The 15,565-nt window shown below is 37.6% G+C and overlaps 1 protein-coding gene across 2 annotated transcripts in view; it reads right to left on the reverse strand.

Moving 5' to 3' along the window:
• Positions 1-15,565, reverse strand: part of TESK2 (testis associated actin remodelling kinase 2) — a 55,383-nt gene that overhangs the window by 26,430 nt on the left and 13,388 nt on the right. For both annotated transcript variants that reach the window (XM_081009399.1, XM_081009398.1), the window contains exons 3-4: positions 7,236-7,357; positions 3,946-3,994 (exon numbers count right to left, since the gene is read on the reverse strand). In XM_081009399.1, coding sequence (XP_080865525.1) covers positions 3,946-3,994; positions 7,236-7,357 — 171 coding nt within the window. The remainder of the gene's footprint in view (positions 1-3,945; positions 3,995-7,235; positions 7,358-15,565) is intronic.

Genomic DNA, 15,565 nt, shown 5'->3' on the forward strand with positions numbered 1-15,565 from the left:
TATTTTAACAATGCTTTTTAAAAATGAAAATAGCTCCAATTTAATTTGTTATAATTAAAAATTAATGCATTTAACTTGGAGAGTATTATGAAATGTCAAGGCAAATTATTCTTTGTATAAAATACAAGGAAAAGTTACGCTTATAAAGTAACAAAATATCTTTTATTTGTGCAGACTAAGTGCCAAACTCAGTTCAAGTTTCTCAAAGGCCTTGGCAGTTACTAAAAATAACTACATGAAATATGCATTAAGACCTCAAGAGAGTTTACAAGTGAATACTTGAATTGCTGAAGAACAGCTTCCAAGCCAAAGAGTGATTTCATGCCAAAGTACAGCCACATGGCTAACTGCAACATGACTTATTTGTATCAAAAAGTGCTTCCATACAACAATAAGCATTTTTTTTTACTTTTGCAGATACTATGCAAGCTCTAGCTAATTAAGCAATATGCAGTGCTAATTAAGCAATATGCAGCTGTCACAGAATAGACTTTATACAGAAGGGATAACTATGCTTAGGATAAACTTCATCTACACCTTTACTAAAGTAATTGCTGGTGAAATTTAAAGGAGCCAACCCTTTCCTTGTAATGGGCACCACTTGTTCCCAACTACAGGAAGAGTCGCTCTCCCCTTAACAAGAGTACCTACCCCTGTCTACAAGAATGTGAACCTCTGATCTATGGACAAAATTAGGCCCTGCATGGGTCACATTTGGTCTGTGAGGCCATTTCCCCTAAATCACACCGATCTAATCCACATCTGATGTTACGTGTGGAGCAGGTAGAGTCACAGTTCAATTAGATGCACAACATTGTTCTCCGTGGGGAACTCAACTGTGCAGCTTATCCTTGCAGAATATAGCTTGAAATCACCACCCGTCAGTGGATCAAGTTCACCACCCATACCCTACTCCTACAGATATAACTTTTCCAGCTCAACCCTTTCTTTACAAGAGCTCCTGAGCCACCGTTGTGGTGTTCTATGGAGAGCAAAAAAGTAAGAAATTTGACAAAATTATCAACTTTGACTTTCTCTTTAGCCTTCAAACTATAGGAAGACAATCTCTAGGTGAAAAGCGAAGAGTCTCCTCAATTTCACCATTCCCCACACCTAACAAAAGCAAACTACAGCAAAAGAAATTCTATCAATTTTTCAAGCACATGAAAATGACAATATTCCCCACTGTAGAATCTACATTGCTCCTCCCTGGACTTTTTAGCTTGGTGAGGCAGCTAAGACCTTAACCACAATCCTGGTTTGGATGCCAAGTAAAAGCTTGGCTTAGCTATTGCAGTGTGCTAAAAATCTCGGAAAAGCAAAGCAGGTGCAAACTTCTCTCCAGAAGCATGTACACTCTGTCCCAATAAGTTACACATTTGCTTCTAGTTTGTATATATGCATTAAGTGCCCTACCCTCCTTGCACAATGATCTGCAAGGACTTTAGACTGAAAATAACTGCTGGATTTGGAGGGCATAGGAAGCATTTCCTATTGAATATTCTCAAAGCGTAACATCTGTAAAGCATCATTAAGAACAAAAGATCAAATGGGAGAATGGTTAACCACAGGGGATGGAGTCCACTCAAAACAATGCCACAGAATTCATTGCAATCACACTTTGATGCCTCCAGGTGCAATATAGTTTACAGAATCAGTGGGATGTGACTATCCTTACTGTCTTAGCACCCTTCTCTAATTTCTGATTTTGCAGAAGTTCTGTAACCACTGAGACAAGTGGGATTTTCAGCTCAATAGAGCATGCACTTAGGAAGTGGTATTGATGGTTCAATGGTTCAAACATAGCTTTTGTAGTTTTCTGTCTCTAGTGGTGCCAAACTAAGTGACAAACTAGACATGGTAACAGTAGATCAGTGTTTAATCCAGATTTGTCCCAATCATTTAGGAAGAGGGAGTGAGGGGAGGTATATGATCCCATGAGCAGATGGCATGCATGCAAAAGCTGTTTGACCCTTCTTGCAATCTGAACTCAGCTGTTGAAAAGGCTTGGGAAGAAGGACAATATGGAAGTAAGTGGGAAAGGGGGAAGGGAGAGATCTATATTCTTCACCCACATACCCCTCTTCTGTTAAAACCAGTCTCTATTCACTTTCTAATAGTGTGGCTCCAGGTTTAAACAAGCAGCCTGGGAGGGTGGGTGTGTTCATATTGATCAGAAAATAACTGAAAGAAATGGCCTCTCCCTCACCTGCCCTTCATTCAGGCTTTCATTCAACTAATTCCACATTAATGTTTTTGGAAACGTATTACTGCAGTTGCTCTACATCTAGCTGAGGATTTGTAGTGCAGGATGGCAACATATGTGATTGGTTTGCTAGAAAACTAATTTCTAAAGCAAGCAATTCAAAATAAGACTGACTGGTATCAGTCCTCCCTCCCTTCCCTTAAAGAACCAGATGTGCTAACTTCCTTCAAACATAAGCACATAACCTCAAAATCTTTAATGTGTACAGACTCTCAAGCAGACATGTGAGAAAGAAGCCTGTAATACTTGATGTATAGCCATTCTGCGCTTCTACAGAACACAAATCTGCAACAGTGCAAAGATGCATTATTCAGTTTCAGAATTCCTTTAGCAAGTTTGCTACACTTCCTTGATATCTTTGTTGCTTGAGTGAAGGGCATCAACAGAATCCACATATAATATTTTCCAGAAGACTCCAGCTCAAAGAACAGATGTGAAATCTTGGACACTTGAAACTATGTTCATGTGCTAATCTTATGCTAGATGCTAGATCTAACCCTTTTAGATCTCTAGTTCTGCATTCAAAATTCATTCAGAATGAATCTGTGTCTCACCTAAACAGGAATTGAAAGGAAGAAAATATATAGCATTCCTTTAACTATCTTGGGTTGTATCCAACTAAATACTTGTGCACGTGGGACAGCTTCAACTAGTTCATAAGAACTTCCTCTCCCCTTCCTCCTGCCGCACATACCCCATATCTGCTCCAAGGGTTTTCTCAACCCTCCAGTGCAAAACTGGAGGTAATATGAGGGGGCAGGCAGAGGAGAGGGAGAGGAAGCTCTGTTGCATGCACAGAGCTTCTATGAGCAACAATTTTTTTGTTGAACAAAACCTGTTTTGAATCCAAGATGTTTCTTAACTAGCAACATAAAAACAACCAGTGCTAATGCAATAGAGTTTATATATGCTTTTTAATAATATTCCTGCTCTGAATTATTGAAGGCAAGTAGCTGAATTAATGACACTTGCTTTCATACGAATAACATTAGACGTGGCACAAGATGAACAAACTACAAGTGTGTTCTGACTTCTGGAGAATGTCCTTTTAGATTAAAAGCTGCAGTTCGTGACCAAGCCTGCCTTTTAGAAACCAATGTTGTTTTCCATCTCCCTATTAATTCCGTTGTGCTCAGAAATGACATCCCACTCAAATTTATAAAGCAGCATAGGAATTAAATTACTTGAACACCGGAGATACTCTTAACACATCCTTTCTTATATTCTACTTTGGCAAGGAAGGGCTGTGAAATTTAAATATAAACTACAATAATATTAAAATGTGAACTAGAGTATATTAGAAGTTCTATAGGTGTGGTAGTAGCATAGTATGCAATGACTTAAGCAATGACTTGGTCTCCTACTTGATTCTAATAAGGAATGTGTCAGTGAAAATTAAGAGGCCTGATTATAGAACCCTTACAATTAAGACTTGCATTCAATTATATTGGAATGCTTGGGTAAACATAGAATCATAGATTTGGAAGGGACCCCGTATGTCATCTAGTCCAACCCCCTGTAATGCAGGATTCTCAACTAGATTATACATGACAGGTGGCCTCCCAGCCTCTGCTTAAAAACCTCCAAGGAAACAATGTTTCTAGGGACAATTACAGATAACCCAACTAGTTCAAGGGAAGTACATATGATAAATAGCTTGGTACTTTATACAGTCATACCTCAGTAAGGGCATGCAGTTGTCCTTGATGTACACAGACGCCCATAAACCTATAAAACAGGAGTAAACAGCTTCTTAAAATGGGAAACAGACAGTGCATTTTGTCAACTTTAAAACAAGTTACCAGTGAATCTGAATCATTATGTTAGTAGCTGCTGCTTTAAAAATACAAATCACTAAGTATATTAGTTTCTGTCTAGCACTAGTATAGTGAACCAATGTAGTTGAAGATGGGGAGTAGATTTCTAAATTCTGCCTATTCCTAAACATTTGTAGGATTTGGGGTGAGGACAATACTAACAGACACAACGTTTTACATTCATACATACAGAAAAAGTTTGGTGTAGAGAAATCAATGCTGTGTCTTAAAGTAGAAATGGACATCTTAACAAAGTGTATGTTTGGCCTGGCCTTAGCAATTGTCTAGCTAGATTTTATATCTACCTGGACATTAGTATTGGTATACAAAATCTGGATTATGAGAACAGCAATGAAGATACCACCAAATGTGATCACACTGCCAGAAAAGACCAACAAATAAACTGCTAAGTTTTCTATTCATTTAAAATATAGATTCCACATGCCATAAAGGCTTAGGAATCCAATTGTTTACAGTTCATCTCACAACTGCAAAATGTTATCAGTTTTAAATATGACTTTTATGAAAGTACCTTTGAGTTCTGTCATGACATTGAGCTATGTCATAACTGAAAATGGAACAATAGTTTAATTTTTAGTGTGGGGCAACTCTGGGACTTTATTTAGCATAAGAAGAAGTGAAAATGCACAATTTCAAAAATAAAGACCACAAGATGCCTGACAAAAGTAATACTGTAAAACTGACTTATGGAAAGTGTTCATTTATATATATTTTTAAGTTCTGTATGATGCAAGAAACATGCGGTAGAATGTAAGCTGCTTTTGAGTAAACTTTCAGTACTCTTACCTATTAAGTGGGGGGGGGGTACAGGGATAACTTCATAAAGAGTTGAAGGAAAACAAGCAAATAAGCCTTCAGCTATGAAAATCTGTTTGTGTTAATAGAACAATAAAATAGGCTCATTTCTTTCTTATCCAATATACAACGTTCTGCCTTCAAATGAAATAAAGCATAAAGAAGCTACTTCGGACATTATAGCACATGGAATCACACATGATAACTAACCAGCAAACTGACTGTATGGCAACTATGCCGCTACCTGAAGGCATATCAGAGTATTTAAAAGGAAAGGAAGTTATAGAACACAAACCTCAGAACTACATAAAAAAAAGAAAAAAAGCTTGACAACACATTTTTCACCTTCAAAACGTAACTTGTGAAAATAGCAAGTGCTGACCATGAGTGAAAGTTATGACATCTCATGCTTTACTTTTTCAGCATTCCTAAAGTAAAAAAGATCCAGGATCCATTAAAACCCACTTTATTTCGCGTAGTGGAGCAGAAACAAAGTCTGAAAATAATCCAGTTCCTAGTTTAATGAAAACGTGTTAGCACCAGCACTCGTTGTTGCCCTTCACTGCTGTTGTCCCACTAATTTTTGTGCATTTCCTATGCATACATACTTCCTCTTCTTGGAAAAAAAAGTCTTGTGTCCCCCGCACCTTAAAAAAAAAGCACCACTCCCAACAGAGCACACACCTATTTATTTATTTTTTATTTTCTTGCATTTCTATCCTCCCTTCTTCATGGAACTCAAGGTAGCATACGTGGGGTTTCCAGGCAGTCACCTATCCAAGTATTTACACTCATACACATACCTATGCAACAATGTGCCAAGTGGGGAGGAGGAGAATCTTGAGGCAGGACTATACAAATATGTTTATGTAAGATGGAAATTTATATTTACCCATTCCCCTCTGTAGATGCCTCTGTCCATTTGCATTAACGAACAAACATGGAACTGGAAACCCCATGTTGGCTTCGATTCCACCCTAGCCTCACAATTTTTGAGAAGAGCTGTGGTTCAGTTATAAGGACCTGCATGCAGAAGGGCCCAGGCTGAAATCCTGAAGAGCTGCTATCAGGTCTGACTCACCTTGTTCCCAAAAGTGAGGTGCTAAGCACTTGAGTAGCATTGCACAGAGTCAGCCGTTGGAAATGAGGAAATTAGACAAGTTGCACTTCATTCATATGAACAGTTCTAGTTAACAGAAGTCACAAAGCTCAAAGTATACAGGTGCAATTGTAATCCCATTTTATAAACTCATTTGTACGAATATATTTTCCCCGTTTTCTCATTTAAATACAGGTTTAAATGGAACTGCATAAAATATTTCCTATGGAAATGATATGCTATAAGCAAGATAGATGTTTAGAGACTTCAGAAGCTTGTCACTATCAAAGCAGTTGTTTAATCATGCTAGAAAAAGAATACTGATTTACAAGATGACAGTGGAGTCCTAATCATTTGCATGAGTATTTCTGGTCAAAATGCCAGTCATCACCACAACACATGTAGTAATATTATCTTTTGCAATGCTCTATTTGTGCAAAATACTTGCACTGTACTGTAACAAATATTCCACAACAAGCACTACCTCAAATATCATTTCAGAGGGGTTTCATTTAAATTTACAACCACTTTGTAAAACTGCACACTGCTATGTCTCACCCACCTCAAAGTCTTTGAGTTCTGTTCAATGCTCGAATCACTACTTCACACAGGCACAATGCAAATTAAGATTTAAACAACTAATATTTGTAAAAATAAATTACATTCTTCGGTGGCATGCAATATAAATAAAAGTCTCCCTGTACAAGTTTAAACACCGTTACCCATTTTAACATAAAGAATATAAGCCAATCCTCTTGTGCTCCCCTATGCAAAAGTGATTTATACATTTATAGTACATAAACTTGCAGACACATCTGCTCAATTTGCATTTTATCAACTGCAGATGACAGGGCAGCTGTATTCAGTTTTTACTCAGAGCAGTCCCACTGAAATTAATGGACCCATATTAGTTATGGTCATTAATTTCAAAAGGTCTACTCTGAGTAAAAGTTAGTGGAATACAACACATAATATTTAATTAAGAATGCAGAAGGCCAGAAGAAAGCTAGTCAAAATTATTGTATAAGCTAATAGAAATGTATTTGGAATCAGGATGAGTCTGGGAATAAAGGGATAAACAAGAGTCTAACCACTGATCCAAAACTTAGCTCCGAAGTTTTGAGAGACAGTACCTGAATATTCAACTTTACCTCCACAAACATGAAGGATCATAAGAGATGGTACATGAAACTTGATTTGCATTCCCACATACAAACATACACCCCATCTTTCTTACTTTAATATGTTTGGATGTGAAAGTCTATTCATGAGCTGGACTTCTTTCAGCATATTTGCTCTGTTGCTGCTTAGTGTGTTCATCTTCAAAGCCATAACCTGATCAGATACTTTGTGCCGCACCTAAAAGACAACCCCCGAAAAAGAAGCTATGAGTCACACAGTGAAAATGAATGGAAACAGTAATGGGCCTAACACATCTCAATAAGTTAAAATTACATTCTCTAATATGAAATGTGGCACAATAGTAGTTAATCACCTTCTACAGATATTTAAAAGCATTTCTAAAACTTCAGAGATGTGCTTATGTAACAATGGATTCCTTGCTGGTTCTCTTCCACTTTCAAGTAGACTATGTTAATTTATAGTAAAGCTGAGTAAGGGGAGTCAGGGGCGGAGGAAGGGGAGCAGGCCGTCCCGGGTATCACCACTGGGGGGGGGTGACAAAATGCCAGGTGGCACTCACTGTGGGGCCTGCAGTGCACCCGAGCCACATATCTCTCCTGGGAGAGATGCAGTGGCTTGGGCGCACGCAGGCTCCGCGCTGCCCAAACGGTCCACCCGCTGTCTCCCCCCCAGCTGCAGGGTGACTGAGTGGGAGGAGGCAGGCAGACTCCAGAGGTCCTGTGGCACCCCAGGCGCCCGAGCGGCTTCCTCCGCAGTTGAGGGGAGTATTGCCAACACCCTAAGACTCCACACAAATTGCCCTTTAAGTTAAGTTACCCTTCTCTATTCCAATTTTGCAAGTGGTCACAGGTGTTTAAGGCAGGTCCAAAGTTGGGGTTGCATCCAAGTAACTTTCACACAATGAAATTAGTGGACCTAAATTACCGGTAGTCATGCCCATTCATTTTGATGGTTCTAATTTGAGCTGCACTGACACTGGATAAAACCCTTAAGCTTTAATTGCATGGAGGATGCTAGAAATGGTCTCTACATAATGAAGTTTTCACATCAGCACCATAACATGTAGCAAAAAAGCCATTACTTCATTCTTTTGCAGTTCTACAAATGAGGTAAGAAAAATTAGGGAAGTCAGAAAAACTTGGGGAAAGTTGTGTCCCTCTTTTCAGTTTCCCCCCTATTTGTTTCTGCAAAATTGAGGGAGGGCAGAAAGCAATGGGGGGGGGGAATCAGCCCCCACAGCTCTGTCTTTTTCCCCAGGCTTTCACATCTCTATGCGATTCTTCCAAAAAGAATCACAGGTTGGCCAGTGCCACAGCAAAGAAAATAATCCACATGTATAATACCTTGTCTGACCTAACTGCACTAACTTCCAATCAGTTTCTGGGCTCAATTCAAGGTGCTAGTTTTATCCTATAAAGTCTTATACTGCTCAGGACTTCATGCCTTACAGAATGAATTTTTCCATACGAGCCCAACTATGCCCTGAGAAGAGCGTCAAAGGCCTTTCTATGAGTGCCCTCTCCAGCAGTTGTCTGAAGTGTGGAGATGAGAGAATGTTTCTCATCTTCAAGATAATTTAGTGTTGTTGTTTTTTTCATTTGCAGCAGTTCGTTGTGCCCTCTTCCCTCTTTGGGGGCTATTTGTGGTGGTTAGACTTACGTTAGTGGATAGAAGGATAGCTTTTATGGTTTGATTGCCTTTTATTGTGCATTACTTTTAATTATTTTGTTTTTTATCTGTAGTATAGAGTATTTCACTACTATTTTTAGTCACTCTCAGACTCTTGAGCATAGCAACCAATAATAGTAAGTGGAAGAATTTCCAGTTTCTGTGACACACTGTAAATAACCCACAGACTTGAATCAATCCTGCAAAGTCCAAAGTTCTCATATCTGAGTTACCAAATTAAGCCATTTATAGGACTGAACAACAAAAATTGTCTAAGCAATAAAAGTAAAAAGTGCAACAATAAGCATATAGTAATCTAAAACTGAGCATTAAGTCATAACCAAATAAGATAAAACCAAATCAAATCAAATTGGTTTTCAGCACTGCAATGCTGACCGTATAGAGTGAAAGGGAAGGCCTTCTCTGCATATTCTGTGTTACTGGCATTTACACTGAACAAGACCATTCTAACCCACCCTGATTTATGTAGAGCCTTGAAAAACCTGCCCGATACCTATTCTTCTCTTGTGTCACGGGTACTTTAGATCCATAGCTGGTTGTTTTTTTCACAAGCAAACTGATTATAAACCAAATTGGAAACAGTAATGTAATCAATTAACTAAACATTTGCTACTCTATTTCTGCAGTAAAATCCTTGATTGTTTCCATGGTGTGTACATACATTTATTTTGTCCTACTTTCATATCTGGTCAAATATATTGTGCAGGTTTTTAAGTTCCTGTAGTTCCACACTATATTTCCCACTATACATAGCTTTGAGCCAGTGAAACACAATTTGTATATTGTCCTATATTAAGATCCGCATACCCAAGAAAAAAGTTAGCCTGCCAAATATTTTAGGTTAATTTTTTAAAAGTAGCCTGAAGACATGCTTAACAGAAGATCAATTTTATGTGCATTTTCTTCTGCTGGAACTGAAGCTGCATTTATGTCAAGCCTTGCCCTCCCCCCCAAAAAAAAATCTGAAGAGAAGATGGAGTGCAAGTCATTCATCAGTAGGCTACTGGCAACTAGTGCTGGAGTAGACTAATGAAAAGCACATGCATAATAGCAAAAGCATTATTTGTGAAATGACTTCTTGAGAAGAAATTACTACATTGCTACTGGGCTGCATGGAGAGTGGGGTGCTTTTAACTTTGTGATAAATGTAAATGCTTTCTATAGCATGTACAGAAAGAGGCATGCTTTTATATTAGAAATACATTTGTCAGTATTTGTTAAGACATATCACATATAAAATGCTGAATATAATCCCTATGTTCTGCAATCATGGGAAAAGGAATTTATGTTATTGACTTCGGTTTAATCTGCACAGTGTTCACTTTCCCTTCAATGTTTCTGGGTTATTTCAACAAATAACAGCACTGTCAAATGAAATGCTGAGGAGAAAAAAGAGCACACAGACTACCCTCACTCCTTCAAAAGTTCATCGATATATAAAATAGCTCCTGCCAAACATATCTGCAGAAACTAGAAAAAACAAATAGGCATTATATCAACAACTTTGTTTTCTTTTTAGAAAACAGGAGAAAAATATTGGTCTCTAAAGCAGAAACCATTTATATGTTGGTTATTTAAAAAAGGAAATTCATTTAAAAATCATATTGTCAGGAAAGCATTGTTTAATGTTTGGACAAGATACAAGGATTTATTGGAAAATAAAACTCCAAGGTGGTTGTCACCAATGGAAGCGAAAGCTCTGAAAAGGCTCAATATGGAGGCCAAATGGCCGAAATATTGGGAAATTTTGGAACAAGAAGGAGACAAATTGAAATTGCAGAGTTTCGAGAAATTAAAAAATAAAGTGAGAGATTGGCTTCATTATTACCAGATAATGGAGGCATATAATCTGGATAAGAAAATTGGCTTCCAGGTGGAAAAATCAAAATTAGAAACAGAACTGTTAGAACCCAAAACTAAAAATTTGTCAAGAATGTATAACTTGCTGTTGAAATGGAATACTCAGGATGAAACGGTGAAATCTGCTATGATTAAATGGGCACAAGATGTTGGACACAATATTATGTTTGCTGACTGGGAACAGTTATGGACCACAGGTATGAAGTTTACGGCATGTAATGCCTTAAGAGAGAATATTATGAAAATGATATACATGACCCCAGTCAAGCTTGCAAAAATCTATCATTTGCCCGATAATAAATGTTGGAAATGTAAAGAAACTGAAGGCACATTCTTTCACCTTTGGTGAACGTGCCCAAGGATTAAGGCTTTCTGGGAGATGATTTATAATGAAATAAAAAAGGTATTTAAATATACCTTTCTGAAGAAACCAGAGGCCTTTCTTCTGGGCATTGTCGGCCAATTGGTGCCAAAGAAGGATAGAACTTTTTTTATGTATGCCACAACAGCAGCAAGAATACTCATTGCAAAGTATTGGAAGACACAAGATCTACCCACTCTGGAAGAATGGCAGATGAAGGTGATTGACTACATGGAATTGGCGGAAATGACTGGCAGAATCCGAGACCAGGGAGAAGAGTCAGTAAAGAAGACTGGAAGAAATTTAAAGATTATTTACAGAAATATTGTAAAATTAAGGAATTTTAGAAGGATGTTGGATAGAAATTAAGCGGTTTCCAGCTGTAATGCTTTAAGAGATATGAAAAAAGGCTTACAAATGGGTAAAAGTTTAATGGTAAGGATTTGCTGAACTAACAAATTGAACTGGAATACAAAAAAGGGAGGTACGAGGAGGTCCGGGGAAATAAGTGCAAGGAAGATAGGTTATGGAAAATTAACGTGTTCTTAACTGTTTTATTTTGTATGTTTCTTTTTATTTTTTACTTTTTTGTTATATCTTAAAAACTTTATACTTTTTTTTTCTGTATTCTGTATTTTCCTGTATTTTTTGAAACTTTAATAAATATCATTTAAAAAAAAAAAAGGAAATTCAATTTACAATCATTTTAGTATATCTCATAGTTAAGCAATTTGAGAATTCTTGTTTATACTAGGTAATCAGATGAGCAAGGGAAGAATATTCACCTCCAATTTAGAACCCTTTCTTCTTGGTTATATGCCAGACATACTGAAAGGATAAATATAAAAAAGACACCCCATCAGACTGACAGGTAAAGAAAGGATGCCAAGGAAACCCAAAGAAAACTGTCTTTGAGCTACTTTACACCTCTCCAGCTTAAAGAATACAAAAACTTCACAAGAGTTTTTCTTCACAAGAATTAAAAAGAGGAAAGTATTTGAGCTGTACAAACTAGTGGTAGGGGTAGCTGGTTACAAATGCCTATTGCTGTGCATTAAATATTAGGCAATTGCAACTTACATGAGGGTAATTTTTCCGGGGGTGGGCATAAAGGAAAAATCGCACAAAGTCAGAATGAGCCTTGGAACAGCCCATACTGTACAAGATATGGCAAGGGAAAACCCTTCACAGAAACAGTTTTTAAACCTGCTTCTGAAGGTTGTAGACCTCTCAGGAAAAGGTTGGGCAGCTTTGTACTGTACTAGCTTAGCGAGCTTCTGCTCACAAAACTTTGAATGCAGCTAGATAGAAATTATGTTGGACAGTTTGTATACCAGGCTACTAAAATTTCTTCCTTTTTCACAGTATTAGCATACTGTATTTTGTTTCCACAAACTCTGCTGTGAAGCATGACACATAAATGAACTGATGCATTGAACTAGGAAACTTACAGGCTGCATTATTAGATAAGGAATTTCAATTGGAAGCCTGCTAAATATTTAATTTCATTTTCCAGTGGATTTTAAGTGGTAAAATAAGACATTTAACTGTAATTGATGGTACACAACATAAACATGCAATTATGGAGCCATTCCCCTCAGGGAATTCCCAAGATCAATGCTTATTAAAGTAATCTATCCTGGTGACCACAGTAAAGCATCTCTATTATGGTCACAAAAGCCACAATTAAGCACTTGCTCATTTTTTTACACGAAACTAAGTTGATTTAGAAGATTTACACTTAGACAAGTCAATAAGGATAAAAAATATAAAATGTTCCTTGAGTTACCAGTCATTTAAAGGATTGCTTTATTTGCTTTTAAATGTTTTTATGTTGCTGGACCTGATGATTTATGAGAGGGAGGTATATAAATACTTTTATAACCAAAGATAAGCACATAACTTGCAAATCACACCAACAGAAGTTTCCACAGCAACAGAAGGGGAAATAACTTTCTTTTTAAAAATAAAAAATGCCTGAAAAGGAAAACAGAAAGCACACACCCACCCCAAATAGTCCTCAGAAGATTGTCCCTTTTAGTTAGATTTAAGAGGAAAACTCTCCTCTTCAAATTCTGAAAACAATTCAAATGAACTTGCACAAGCAAAAAGGAACAAACTGTGGCTGCAGGATGTTTACATCAGCAAACCTCATGTTCCAACTGTCAATGTAACCACCTCTTCTTCCCAATCTGTATTAGCAACTCTTATCCAAAACATAACATGCAAACAAATTACAGGATTACCCACTCTGCTTTTCAGAATGTAAGCAAAATGTGGAGAATAGCAAACACAACAGATTCCACAATTATTAGGCAGAGTTCAAATAATAATTTTACCCTATTAAGCCTCACTGTATTCCAAGTTTTCCAAATAGTGCCTTTTCTTCTTAAAATCACATTGTATAAGAAAATACTTGGCATTTTCCCAGTCGTTTTAAATTTGTACCACATTTCCTAAATAATACATGTACAATGTTCTTCACTTTGATTACAGCAAGATGCTTTTCTTTAAAGCAGTTACTAAAAAATTATACTTCTTTAAAGCAGTTACCGTATTTTTGCTCTATAAGACTCACTTTTTCCCTCCTAAAAAGTAAGGGGAAATGTGTGTGCGTCTTATGGAGTGAATGCAGGCTGCGCAGCTATCCCAGAAGCCAGAACAGCAAGAGGGATTGCTGCTTTCACTGTGCAGCGATCCCTCTTGTTGTTCTGGCTTCTGAGATTCAGAATATTTTTTTTCTTGTTTTCCTCCTCCAAAAACTAGGTGCGTCTTGTGGTCTGGTACGTCTTATAGAGCGAAAAATACGGTAACTAAAAAATGATGCTTCTGTCCTTGAGATGCATTTCCTGTAAATGGGAAACTGCAATGCAGCACCTTTCAACTACTGTATACCCTGGTGGGACAACCTCTATGGCCTTGAAAGATGCCTAAGATTTTATTTGCTTTTATATCATATTTTAAAAGTAACTTCCCAAGAGTAAAGTTAGAGAATCTCAGTCTAGCGCATAATACAAATCCTCAGTGTACTGATTCCCAAATGAAGTTGATGCCTTATAATATGTAATGTGCATATTATGCTGTATGCCATGCAGTCATTCAGCAGTTGCTGCTTTGTCATTTATTTTAATTTGTTCTCATATTTCTTCGCCCGCCTCGTCTTTAGCTATCTCAGTTATTAATTCAGTGTTCCCCCTCCCCCATTCTCATGCACAGAAGACCAAACTATGGTTCATGAAAATCTGAAAATCTACAAGTGCTTCCCAAAGTTAATCTAAACACATACACACACACACACACACACACACACACACACAGAAGCACATATATGACTGGACAAGAAATGTATAAAGTCTACCATTTCAGAGTAGACTACACTAAAATCCAAAACTAGGCTGCTCAAACAATGATTCTTCTCCATGAGCTGTCAGGTCAGAATACAGAAGGAAAATACATAATTAAAATATAAAAGAAAAGACCCAGTAAAGAAGATTTTAAAAGGAGAGGAAACTGCACCACTATTCAAACCCTGCATAACATCTCCCACCACCCACAACAACTGGTTATGCCAGCTGCAGCTGTTGAGAGTTCAGGTCCGACAACACGTGGAGGGCCACAAGTTATCTACCCCTGTTCTAGTAACTTTCCTCAATTATTTTGAGCAAGTAGGCAATGTTCAAATATGTTGTTTTTGTTCTTCAGTGGGTTGGAATAGGTCATAAGTGGAAGTTCCTATTCAAATAGATGGTTTGACAGTTTTTTAAAAAGAAAATAAATAGCTCCAAGATGTAGAAGCAGCTCGGACCTTCATTAAACAATGAAAACTCTGAAGATAATGTGGTTCTCTTCTCAGATATTGGTAGCAATTCCTTTGACCAATAAATGAAGTAAGACAAATGCAACAGCAGAGATCCAAAATGACACATACAGTATTCTTGCACTCAGGTGATTTTTCTCTTCCCATCCCCAACACCCTCAAAACCTTTCAGGACTGAAGGACACTCTGGAACACCAACTCACGTATAAGACATGAGCAGCTGCTGCTGAAAAGTAGCATTTTCTTTCCCCAACATGCACAAGTGTGCTTTTCCAGACACACAGGGAGGTGGGAAGTTTAGTGCTTAGACCTGGCAAGTGTATGCAGTCATGTTTCTGTGTCATGAATTCCTACTATGGTTTGTTTTAACGAAAAAAGACATTGAAACAAAACCTGAAGGCAGAAGCAGCCTCCCATAGATGTATGTGTTGCTGGATAACATACTCAGCACAAACTGCACTTCCCAGATGGCCTACATTGTCATGGGTATGACCCAAAATATCCAGAATCAAAAACACATGGAAAAGCCTTGCTTGTTCTGAACATTTCTGTTTTTCTTTGAAAAAGGAACTGGGCATATGGCAGCTCTCTCAGCTTAAGCTCAAGCATTAAAGGCTTTTGTTGTGGAAGCTAAAAGCTCCACAGTAAGTTCTCCCCACATACCCATATTATCTACACCTCATCAACTGCAGTTTGC

Source organism: Podarcis pityusensis (assembly GCF_964106645.2).
Source record: "Podarcis pityusensis genome assembly, chromosome: 6".
In the NCBI taxonomy this organism is placed as follows: Eukaryota; Metazoa; Chordata; class Lepidosauria; order Squamata; family Lacertidae; genus Podarcis; species Podarcis pityusensis.